Source organism: Polypterus senegalus, chromosome 1 (genome assembly GCF_016835505.1).
Source record: "Polypterus senegalus isolate Bchr_013 chromosome 1, ASM1683550v1, whole genome shotgun sequence".
NCBI classification, from domain to species: domain Eukaryota; kingdom Metazoa; phylum Chordata; class Cladistia; order Polypteriformes; family Polypteridae; genus Polypterus; species Polypterus senegalus.
The window spans coordinates 190,126,430-190,138,786 of record NC_053154.1 but is presented as its reverse complement, the minus strand read 5'-3'; the positions used below and the strand labels follow the sequence as shown (position 1 = coordinate 190,138,786).

General features: G+C 35.4%; 1 protein-coding gene across 1 annotated transcript in view; it reads left to right on the top strand.

Annotated features, from left to right (window-relative positions):
• Positions 1–12,086, top strand: part of LOC120536990 (mucin-5AC-like) — a 37,049-nt gene extending 24,963 nt beyond the window's left edge. Inside the window, exons 4-5 of the mRNA XM_039765582.1 lie at positions 2,489–2,577; positions 9,478–12,086. Coding sequence (XP_039621516.1) covers positions 2,489–2,577; positions 9,478–9,549 — 161 coding nt within the window. The 3' untranslated portion in view covers positions 9,550–12,086. The remainder of the gene's footprint in view (positions 1–2,488; positions 2,578–9,477) is intronic.
• Positions 12,087–12,357: the final 271 nt, after the last annotated feature.

The window sequence follows — 12,357 nt, the reverse complement described above, 5'->3', positions numbered from 1 at the left end:
ATATAATGAAGGAATTCTAAAATGCAAATAGTAGTAATTAATCTCCAAAAGTTTTATTTCATGACAATTTATTGAAATGCATTACTGATTACAAAATACAAGTAACTGATATACACAAATGAACAAATGAGTTTAATACAAAATATGCTTGGTACAAAATAATGAATTAGATAAGGTCCTATTCCATTTGCTAATAATTCCACTGTACAGGTTTATCTAATAAAAGAAAAATCATTAAACTAAATGTACAGTACAAAAACTATTAATAATTGACAAGAATGACTAAAGTACACAGAAACTACTAAACACAAAGGTTACTTTGGAAACTGCATGTTGGCCAATTTTCTCAAATACTTAATCTTATCCTGTTGATTGGCATACCCTTGGACAGCCTCAATTACTTTGCTATTTAGGGTCTCATACTTCTTCCTTTTTGGCTGTGGTCTGCCATCATCTGCATCAGCCAATGTCTTGCTGTGGATGGCCATGTCCTTCTTCAGACCTTCCAGAAGATCCCACACACCTGGATGACTGCAGTGAAACAGGGCTCTCAGTGAATTGTGGTATCCTTCACAGCAGTTTGTTGTTCTTGGTAGGCCAGTAGCAGCAGCTTCAAAGTGATTCCAGATTCTAATGGGAAACACTGCATCTCTGCCTCTTACTCCAGTAATGTAGGTTGATTCAAAGTAGGCAAGAAGGTCATTGTAGTTGTCTTCATCAGGGAACTCTGCTATCAAGTCATTGAACAGGCCTCTGACATCCTCCACTGGCACAAATTACAAATTTTGGTAATTTAAAAAAAGATAAAAATCAAAAATGTTACGTTTTAGCATGTTTTAAGAAAGATTCAAAAATAATAGAATTCAACTTACGTAATTGTGGGGAGTTGGGAATGTGGGGAATTGACTGATGTGGGGAATTGTCTGGCCACCCATAAGAGTATGTCTACATTTTTCACCCCATGCTTTAACCCAAACTGAAACAATAATAACATTTATTTACATAGGATATTTGAATACGAAAGTGTAGTTTAAAGTGCTTTACAAATGCAGGTAGTAACAGAAATTTACAGAAAGTAACACAATGTAAAAATAGGAAGATACTTGGAGGAGCTGAACATAAATTACAGTTTTATTCAGGTATTTGTAAGCCTCTTGTAATGATAAAGGTCATTGTTTGATTACATAGCTTATTCTATGGTCATATGGCTAAAGGGAAAAGGAGAACAAAAACTGCAGCCAATGATAAAGTAGGAGAATATAAACCTCTAGGAATGTCAAAGCCAAAATACTGCCATGTACCACAATGAAATTCTACAGTACTAAAATGTGAGAAATAGATCAATTGTTGACTACAAAATATAAAAAGTCTAAGAATGGTTACCATGCTTATAACCACAGTGTGATTCTGAACATCTCTGTGGATCCAGACTAGTGCAACACACTAAGCCACTGCAACAGCCAAAACCCAAGCTTGCACCTATTGGTGTAATTTAAACATGCTGACCTAAAAGGTCATTATGGTGGTGACTTTCATGTAGCCAATTACTCAAACACTTTGAAACTGGAAAATATTTAATTAACAATCCTCACAGAGTGACGGGGCTTGAAATCCTAAGAATGACACGGTTTTTGTCTCTTTGATCTTACATACCTTGCTTTATGACCATCATGCCTGATTCAGAGTAATTTAGAGGTACAAAGCATTAGACAGGATTGCAGAGTGATACAGCATGACAGCTTCAAACACCTTGGTTCTTTTCCTAGTATATTTAAGGTGTAGATAGAGATGATATGTTCTTCCCATCACATATCTCTGGTTTCCCACATTCCCAAAGATTTGCATATTAGGTTAATTGCTTCCTCTAAACTGGTAATGTGCGCCCTGTGGTTTGAGTAAAGTCACATTTTGTTGTACAAAAATGTAACATTTAAATAATTACATTAAGAATTCACAAACTATCCAGCAGCATTGGGTACAATGTTCAAATGTTTTCTGTTATATTTGTATTATGTAAGATATTTAAAGCCTGTGTTTAAAGCTATATAGCAAATGTAGGTATTTATCAAATTCAAACTTGATCCAGCCCAGTGAAATATGAAGCTTTATGATTCTTACAAATCATTCAGCCACCTGTGCTTTTAACACTGGACATCCTATTTATAGTACCCATGCTTGTATGGAACTAAGCTACTTCTGGTTCTTTGTGTTAAGGAAAACACAACAAAAAATTTAAAGATTTTCATGTAATATTCTTGAAACATGCAGTTTTTGCTTCCTGACACCTGATCTGGTTGATTGAGTAGCCATACAGCTTTTATCTCGCCTCACTCCAAAAGCATTTATATTGCGATAACCCTAGTCTGTTTCTCATGTTGCATTTTTCCACCTGACGTCGTCTTGACGATTATGAATTTCTGTAGTGATTTTTTTTTCAATTAGATTTTTTTAACGTCATACTGTTTTGTTTTTTTTTTTTCCTACTCAGATAGCCAAATACTCCATCTTCAAATTAAAATGTCTCTTCTTCCTTCTGGATTTTTGGATAATGAAACTATAATCCAAGTAGTACGGCATGTAAGTAATGATTATATTAAACTGATAAACTCCAAGTTCCACGTTTACAGGTTTATAGGGTATTTATTGGCACATTGTAATATGTTTTTTCAAACAATTGAATCACGTATTATTCGATTATATAACATGTTACTTAGCTATGTAAGCTTGAAATATCAATGGAAAAAGTGCCATTAAAACATCATCATGAAGAATTCCTCCTGGGAAAGACAATCTTACAATTGAATTCCCCCTATTATTCAGGTCAGATTGGAAGGAACTGGCATTCTATACTTTCACTAATGGTACCTTTAAAGATATGCTAACAGTCACAATGTGACATAAATGAACTAATTTAAACCCTACATCTATCAGAAATCAGAACATTAGTAAAAACTGGAGACCAATGACAGTTATATATACAGATTATAGCATTTTCAATCATATCCATTCAAACAGACTTACAAAGGTACTTTATAAATCATTAGCCAATGGCAATCCAAGATGAATGTTTGAAGATGAAGGTTTGATGTTATTCCTAGATTTTTTCAAAACCATGGATAAAAACAATGTTGCTTTATATTTAAAATTCAGGTTTAGGGAATACATTTTTAATTCTATTGATTACATTAACAGCTATGTTTCTTTGGAGACTAAATTATGCCTGATGTTGTTTTGTAGCATTTTTTTTTTATGTTGTAATTTTGTTTTGCTCAGTTTTCCTGTAATTATGTGTTTAGTGCCTTCAGTGTAAAATAAGGCCTATATATACTGTACCATCTGTTGGCATCAGTTCTCTACTGAGGCATTAGCACTAGAAGCCCCAGGCTTGCATTTATACTTACAATAACTACTGGACACCCTGGCCCTAAGGTGATCCTGTGGACCAGATTAGTACACAAATATCTGTAAAGAAATAAAACTATAAATCTATAAAGAGAGTCACATATACACATCAAATGTGTTTTGATGATACCATTTATCTAGAGTAAAATGTGGAAAGTAGGAGACAAATTACAAAACTTAAAATTCCGGAAAAAAGTGCATTTGAGATTAGTTGTAAACATTTTTGAGGAAATAAGTACATTCTACTTAACATTCTCATTATTTTTCTTTGTACACTGTTTGTGGTATGTTCTGTGGATTCATTTATATGATAAAGTTTTTATATTCACCATGTAAAAATGTTTGAAATTAATACACATTTGTATGCATATATTTAACTTTTATAAGTAGTGCCTAAATAGCTGGATTTGACAAGACAAGGATGCAAATTCAAATTCATATATGATCCTAAGAAAGTCTGTGCTCCAGCTCCATAAATCCATACATACAGCTGTATTTATACCCGTAAAAGTATTTTCTAGTATTCCTCCTTTATATAAAGCAGTGGTGTTAAACCCAGGCCCTTGAGGGATACAGTGGAAACAGGCTTTGTTCCTAAAAGTTGATAGTTGTGGTTGGTAGAGTCAAATTCATCACTATAAGTATACTTTTAAAATTTTCAGGTTATTGTGGATTCTTGCTTTGTTTGTGGACTCTGAGTTGGAATTAGGATTGGATTTGTTAGCCTTGCGTTATCTTTTTATGCAATTGGTTTTTGTCTTATTTTCGCACTTTTTCCCTGTGTCTAGCCATTTTTCTTCTTCTTCTGTTAATTATTAAATCCTTTGAATTCCTAACATTTATTGTGTGTTCTGTTTAAGATAGAAATTACCTGTTATCTCCCTTAAATGGCATGTTTGAACATTTAACAGTATTTTTTAGCATTTTAAGCCTGAGCCTCATTTTGGTCTTTTGCAGGCCTTGAAGCCTTCATTTTTGAGACTGTGAAGCTTATTTCTAAGCAGACCAGTGAAGTCCTAAGGCCTCATTTAAACAGTGCATACGCACAAAAAAGTTATATACTCCTGTTTTCTCGCACACTTTCAGATGTATAAAAATGAAACATGCCGTAAAGCCACACACATTTACACAGTAGCCCCCTATCTTGTGTACGCAATTTTGCAAATTGGCGGCACCCAGTGTCAAAGCAGTGCTACTGTTTCTGTGTCATTTACTCTTCTTTTTCATATTCACATCAATCATGCAGGATTTATCAAATGCACTGAAATTAGTTGCATATTGTTTATAAATTTAATTTACTTGATTGTAATCATTCTGTAACAATATAATGGTTCATGGAATGGTCAAAGTGTTCCAACAACCATAGCTGTTTTAGCATTACTAGAAGACATTGCAAATGGAAGAATTAGAAGAGAGCGCTTATTTACAGATGATTACAACTGGCTTCTAAATCAATTTCGATTTCCAAGAACTATCCTCTTGAAGCTGAGTGTTCAACTGCTACCAGCTTTATGGCAGACTTTGAGGATTTGTGGCTTACTTGCTTCTTTGCAAGTTTTGTCCATGCTTAGGTTTTTAAACACAAGAACTTTTCAAGGTGAACTTACTGACCGATCGGGTATTTCACAGACATCACCGAGTAACTGTAAAGCATGGTATTATCCCATTGTCATCCAGATAGATAAGATTTCCTTACACTATGGTTGAACTATGATACATCAAAGAACAATTCACAGCAACATCCGGTTTTCCAAATGTAATCAGAGCAGTCAGCTGCACGCACATTGCTATTGCAATGGCGCCAGACAACACATATCAGCCAGGGATAAATTACCAGAAGAATGAGCTGGCATTACATCATATACAGTTGGAGAACCTCTAAAAACAGCAGCTCCATACAGTTGCAAGTGCTTTTTCCATCTAGTGCTAGCGGCTTCTCTTTAGCATTTAATGCTTAAATTTTCTCTTTTCTGTTTGCTATTATTTTGATAGCATTTAGATTTCAACAACCATAAAAAGTGAAAAAAGAAGAATATTAAAAATTTCTTTAAACCAGAGTCTATCAAAAATACAAATTTCACATTAAGTTGTCTTTCTGTCTGCTAAGTGAAAATACCAACTAATTAGGAGTTTAATTACAACCCAAATCCAAAAAACATTGAGTCAGCCTGGAAAATGTTCATAAAAACAAAATGGAGTGATTAATAAATGTATTTTGACTTGTATTCAAACAAAAGGAGTATAAGAGTATAAAGACAAGGTATCTAACATTTTACATAATCAACTGTATTTTTCTAAAGATATGTTTTTTTCTGAAATTGATGCCTGCAATACATTCCAAAAAAGTTGTGATGGGGTAATTTAGGACTAATATCAATGTGACAAGTTGAAATAACAAAGTGATGTGAAACGGGTGACAATCGTATAACAGTATATGAGGTGCTGCCAAAAAAGGAAAGGATGGGTTGAGGCTCACCAGTTTGCCAACAGATGCATCAGCCAATAATCCAGCACTTTGAAAACAACTCAACCCCTCAAAAAATTCAGTAGGATTTTGGGCATTTTACCTTTGACATTGAACAAAATGAATGAAAGATTCAAGGAATCTGGTTAGATTTCAGTTTATAAAAGGCAAGGCTGAAACCCCCTTCTGAATGTGAGTGATCTCTTAGCCTATGGATGACATAGTCTTAAAAATCAACATGCAGTTATAATCGATATCATGAAATGGGCTCAGGAATACTTTTGTAAAACTTGGTCAGTCAACAACTATTGCAGTTGCATTACTGTGCAAAACAGAAACCATACATTGTCACTTCTCTGGGCTTGGTCTCATTCGAGATGGAAAGTAGCATAGTGGAATCTTGTTTTGTGGTCCAACAAGTCAATGTTTCAAATAGTTTTTGGGAAAAACAGACATCGAGTTCTTCAGGCCAAACAGGAAAAGGAGACTCCTAGCTGTTATCAGCATAAGGTCCAAAAGCCAATGCCTATCAAGATATGGGAGTGTGATACAACCCATTGATGCAGAAAGATATGCAGAAATTTTGGAGAAAAAATATGCTGCCATCAAGGCTCTGTCTTTTCCAAGAACATCACTGCATTTTCAATCACAATCAGAAAATATGGAAATGAAGGGCACACACAATTGAGCAGCTGAAGACATGCATAACAGATGAATAGGGGAAAGTTCTGCTTTGCTTGACTCCAGTGCCCAAATGCTTAGTATGTAATGTGACACTGTGGTAAACACTTGACTTGCACAAATTTTTTTAAGTGTGTTGGAGTCTTCAGATCTGACATAAATACTGTATATGTTTAAAAAAAATTTTGATTCACAACATAAAACATCAAATAATGTGTTGTTCCTGTGCTTCACAGGTTGAACAGAATTTACAAAGCACTCTTTTTTTTGTTTTGTTTGTGTTATTATTTTCCAGTTCCACTTTTTTGAAAAGTATTTGTTGAAGCAGTATTAATTGCTTCAAAAAGTGCAGGCTTATAAGGAGCAGACACTGGTGCCTGTGACACAAGCAGTTACTTCATTATCATTCCTGCTTTTATGATTATTAGCATACAACTGATTAAAAAAAGACTTTAAAGCAATTAAAACATCCAAATCTTTAAAAGAGAGATTGGTATATATTAGTCTTGCTGTACTTGTTAAATGCCTTTAAAAACAAAACATCCCTGTTGTGCATTTCTGGTTTGAAACAATTAGGTTAGAAACCGACAAATAATAGCATATGTAACTAAATCAAAGGTCCAATTAATGTTAAGAATTTGTTGGAACAAAAACTTAAATCCAAGGACTAAGATGAGTAGCTAGGCTGTAAAAGGCTACAACTTTATAAGTACTTTCTCATATTTTAAGGATATAGAAAAGGTAGTGTCTACTTTCATATTAACCACATTCTAGCATTTTGTTAGGGCTCTTGATGTTTCTATAAAATGTTTTTTCTTATTCGATATGTCAGATGAATTCTTTTATTTCTTGACATGCAGCTATAAATAAACTGTTTTCCTTTTTCTTTTGTTAAGTGTCACATTGAGTATTATATACAGTATTTCTTAAGTTTGTGATTATTTCTTAGAAGGATTGAAGGCAATATATTATGAACTAAACAAAACTGGCCAGCATAGTACTATTCAAAAGTTACTGCCAGATTAAATACAGAAAGCTATTTATTAGACAATAAAGGGCAAATCAAGAGGCAAAGAGTGCAGTCTTTAAGCCTAAAATATTCCTACTGAGCTAATGGCACAAAAATGTATTGGCCCTTTCAGAAAGACTGGTAAAAGGCATAACTAAACATTAAAACCACAGTGAAACATTGAGGCATGTGTCTAATTGCTCCCTCATGCTCTTCCATTTTGCTCCATTTCTATGTGTCTTTCTAACCTAAACCTCCCTTCAAAACTCCTGAATATCCTTTCAATCCCATCTTACTGGGATTGAAATGAATGTGGCCCTTCATTTTAATTTTATGACCTCTATGATTCCCCTTTCACTGCATTTCAATTATTGGTTGGAAGTTAGATCATTTATTTACAAGTTATTATAGAATGGAAAAGACCCTATGTTAAACATACATTAATTCACAGTAGGTTTTATATATGTTGGGAGGATCGGGGTAGAGTGGTGGGGGGTATGACTCTGATATGGAGTACTACCACTGGTGCTTCATCCTTTCTCCTATCTGGTCCTAGCTATCCCTTCTCTCCCCTCCTCCATCACAGTTGCATATCAAATTCTCCATTGTTACTCCTCATTATCTAGCGGGGGCACTCTTTGTTCCTCTGAAACATAAGTCCTAAAAGTTGCCCTCCATATTTGGTATTGGCATCATGCAGGGAGACATATTAATGCAGCAGTGAAATGGCATACTTGCACCCTTAGTTTTTGTAACAATGCCCTTAACATCAGTGGTCACCCATTTGTTTAACCTGCTTGGCAGAGTGCAGGAATTACTAAACTTAGTGACCTATTTAATAATACTAGGCTCCTGTCATTCATGTCTCATTTTTCTTCTTCCTTCCTCATCTTTTTTCCCTTTATTTACAGATTGTTTCAGTGCTAAGAACACAAGGTATCTTTCTTTTCTCTTCTCTGCCTGCTCATCCTCTTCACTCCTTATCTCACTCTTCATTTCTAAGGACCATGTCTCTATACTGTATTATGTAACTCTGCTTATAAACCTCTCCCCCTAATTTGCTTGGCTCAGAGACCTCTCTCCTTCCTTTACTTCTCCCTGCCTGGGTTACCATATGCCATAGTGTAAAATGCTATTCCAGAAATCCTAATTATGAACAAACTCAAAGTTAGTTCACAGACTTTACCCTACTCCATGAAAAGACTATCTGATGGGAACATGATAGTCTTTGTCACTTTTGCACAATGGTTGTCCCTGGCACTTTTCTCCACATGTTCAGGCTCTGCCCTCCCTTTTTTCCCTTTGGACTTTGTATCTTGTTTCTGGTCTTCTTTCCTGTACACTGATATTACGGTATTGCCTGACACTCGAATCCTTTCAGATCTTACCTCCCTGCATCCCACCATTTACCAACCGAACCTTACGAGTATGTGCTTAGGCACTCTTGCCAATAAACTTATCCTTACTTCAAGCTGGAAATCCCTGACACTGTTACTTATGATAACTGTGTATATAAAGTTTACAGTTTACATATGGAGTTATCTGCATCTTGTGCTAAAAAAGCATCTATGAAAACTATTGAGGGCTCGTCTACTGCTGTTCAGTTCTTTACATCCTGGATGTCTGCCACTCACTAATGCTACTACTGGTTCAGTGGCTTTCATCTCAGGATGGGTGGTGGGGTCCTTGTCATGCTATGGATTTAGCTAAAAATGTTACATACAATTGTTTTATTTTCTTTATTGCAACTATTCAATAAATAATTGGTAAAAAAAACTCCAGAATACATATTGTGCAATAAGTTTATATTCTGTTAATGCATGATCACAATTTAAATTTTAAAACCCTTATAATTCATGAAAGTCTTCTACTTATTGGGCATAATAATTTAAAGCTTAAACTGTAATATTCTGTTTTACAGCTAAAAAATATTATGGAAAAACAAATGAAAGGTGAAAGCTGCTCACTGAAGATTCTAAACATCTCAAACTGATGAATGGATCATAATGTTTATAGAGACATTTCCTCAAGTCAATCCTAATTTTTTTAATACACTTTACCTAGCCAAGACAGAAAAGGAAATTTCATGAGATATACAACATCAAAGTGTGCTGCTGTTGGTTAGTGATTGATCATCGACTCATTAGCTTGACAATTTTGGATTCTCTTCTCTTTTCATCTACATGACTCTGATTTGAAATTCACAAAAATGTACAGCACAGCACCTGTTTTGTGATGCACAGAAAACTAGACATGGACTTCAGATCACAAAGAAGAGCTGCCAAATGCCATCAGACAACTGCGGAACTGTTATACTAAAGTATGATTAATTAAGTTACTTTAACTAGCTGTTTTTTTTAACATCAGATGTGTCATTTTATTTAATAATGTTCATTGACTCAAAATGTTACAAAAGCATTAGTCAGTCAGCCTAGGCTGTCACCAGTTCAGTAATCTGTAAAAACACCAGACCAACTATTAATTTGCTACTTCTAGTTCACATTTACTGTAGTGTAATTCCCATGCATCAAAACTAGACAGGCTGTAATAAAAAATATTAGAAACGTTAATACTAAGATGATATTTATGATTACCCAAGTGGTGTTTCTTCCAGGTTCACTTGTTTTTAAATATGCATGGATACAGTCAGATATTTTCACCTTAATGTGTTTCATTATGCAATGGATGGAACCAATGAAAACATTTGATTTTTAGTTGGTGCAGATAGTGAATGTTATGTATTATGCCTTTGAGACATTAATAAGTAAGCGACTCTATGCATGGTGACACCATGGAAGCGGTGCTACCTCACCATAACGAGACAAGGGTTTATGTCTCAGGTTGCCCCTGCATGGAGTTCTCCCCATGTCTAAGTGGGTTTCTTTTGAAAAACATGCAGGTTAGGTGAACTGCCGTGTGTCAGGTGTGTGCATATGTTTGCCCTGTGATGGACTGGCATGCTGGCCAGGGTTTGTTCCTGTGTTCTGTATTATGCCAGCTAGGGTAGGCTCCAGTCCTTCCAGTAACCCTGGTCTGGAATAAGTGAGTTAGAAATTGACATGATATGACAAACTACTGTGCCATTAGCTGGTAACAAGCTGATAGTGCATCTGCCAAGGAAATCCCTAATAAAAATATTTCCAATGATTGACTCAGTACAGCTACTGTAGGAGCCACAAAGAAAATTGATAAAGCTGATGGATATTTGATTTGTACAGTAGCCACAAGTACTTTGAATAGCATCACATTATTCAAAGTAACCTCTGCTCCAAAATAAATACAGAAACTTTAAAATGCCTCAGCAAGGTATAAATAATTAAAATTGAACATGTGCTATTGAACATGAACATTGCAAGAAGAAGCTGAAAAATTATGGGAATTTCAGAACACATTTTAGTTTATTTTATAGGCTAAACTTGCCCAAAAGAAAATTGCAGAAGGCTAGAAACCTGATGATGAAACCACTTATCTTCACAATACAGCCTAAGCATCCAGGATGTTCTTTCACTGCTGAAACAGGCTTTTATTTTGCAAACAAAAGAAAAATACTATTTGTTGGAATGAAAACTGGAGAATGACAAATAAACTGACTCCAAATGAGTGCATGGGAAATATAAATGAATCATAGATGTGAAGAATAAAGATGAGATTAGGAAAAACATTGAAAAGAAGCATTGGCTATCAGAGTACTTCTTGGCATAAATGTAATGATATTTCTGTAGCAGCATCTAACATTGGGGGATAGCCATAAGGTGGCAGCAGTGCAGCCTTTTCTGATGCTGTTTTACATTCGCAGTGGTGTAGGCAGCAGCAGGGAGATCCTTTGGATGCTGTTTATTTTTCATTTTATTTTTTTATTCACTTTCTTGAATAGAAGCAAATTCCTGGACTTAATAGAACATGTTTTTTAAACAGATGTCTTGTTGTTGCTCTCAATATAATTCTTTAGAAATCCCTACCAGTGTATATTTTACTGTTCTGGGATAAAAACATCAACACAAAGCAAACTTTCTGATGCTATTTTGTCTTGATGAGATTTTGCAGAAATTTGTGCATCTTTTAGGCTCAGTTATTAAGGATCTTAGTGGACTGCATATTCTATTTACAGATATGGAAATGTTTATCTTATGGTAAATATCTTATAGATTATTATGGATTAGTAGCCATCCGTTTTTTGTTTGTGTTTCTCATATTTTTTTCTAAATACGGTTTTCAGACAGCTGCTTCATGGTGAACAACCAATGGAGCAGGTGGCACAAAAAATCAGTGCTCAAAATGTTATCTTGAATGTGAACCAAGTAAAAAAGAATTGTTAATAATGTATGGAGTCTCTAGCTGCTGCTGTATAACTATAATAGTCTTCTTCCTGAAGTTTATGTAAATGTAAAGTTATTTTATTGTAGATTTCTAAAAGTATAGTGGGAGAAAAGCAACAACGCATTTAAGTGAACTGTATGTTCATCCATTCATTTTCCAACCCACTGAATCCGAACACAGGGTCACGGGGGTCTGCTGAAGCTAATCCCAGCCAACACAGGGCACAAGGCAGGAGCCAATCCTGGGCAGGGTGCCAACCCACCACAGGACACACACACAAACGCACCCACACACTAGGGCCAATTTAGAATCGCCAATCCACCTAACCAGCATGTCTTTGGACTGTGGGAGGAAACCGGAGCGTCCGGAGGAAACCCACGCAGACACGGGGAGAACATGCAAACTCCACGCAGGGAGGACCCGGGAAGCAAACCCAGGTCTCTTAACTGCAAGGCAGCAGCACTACCACTGCGCCACCGTGCCG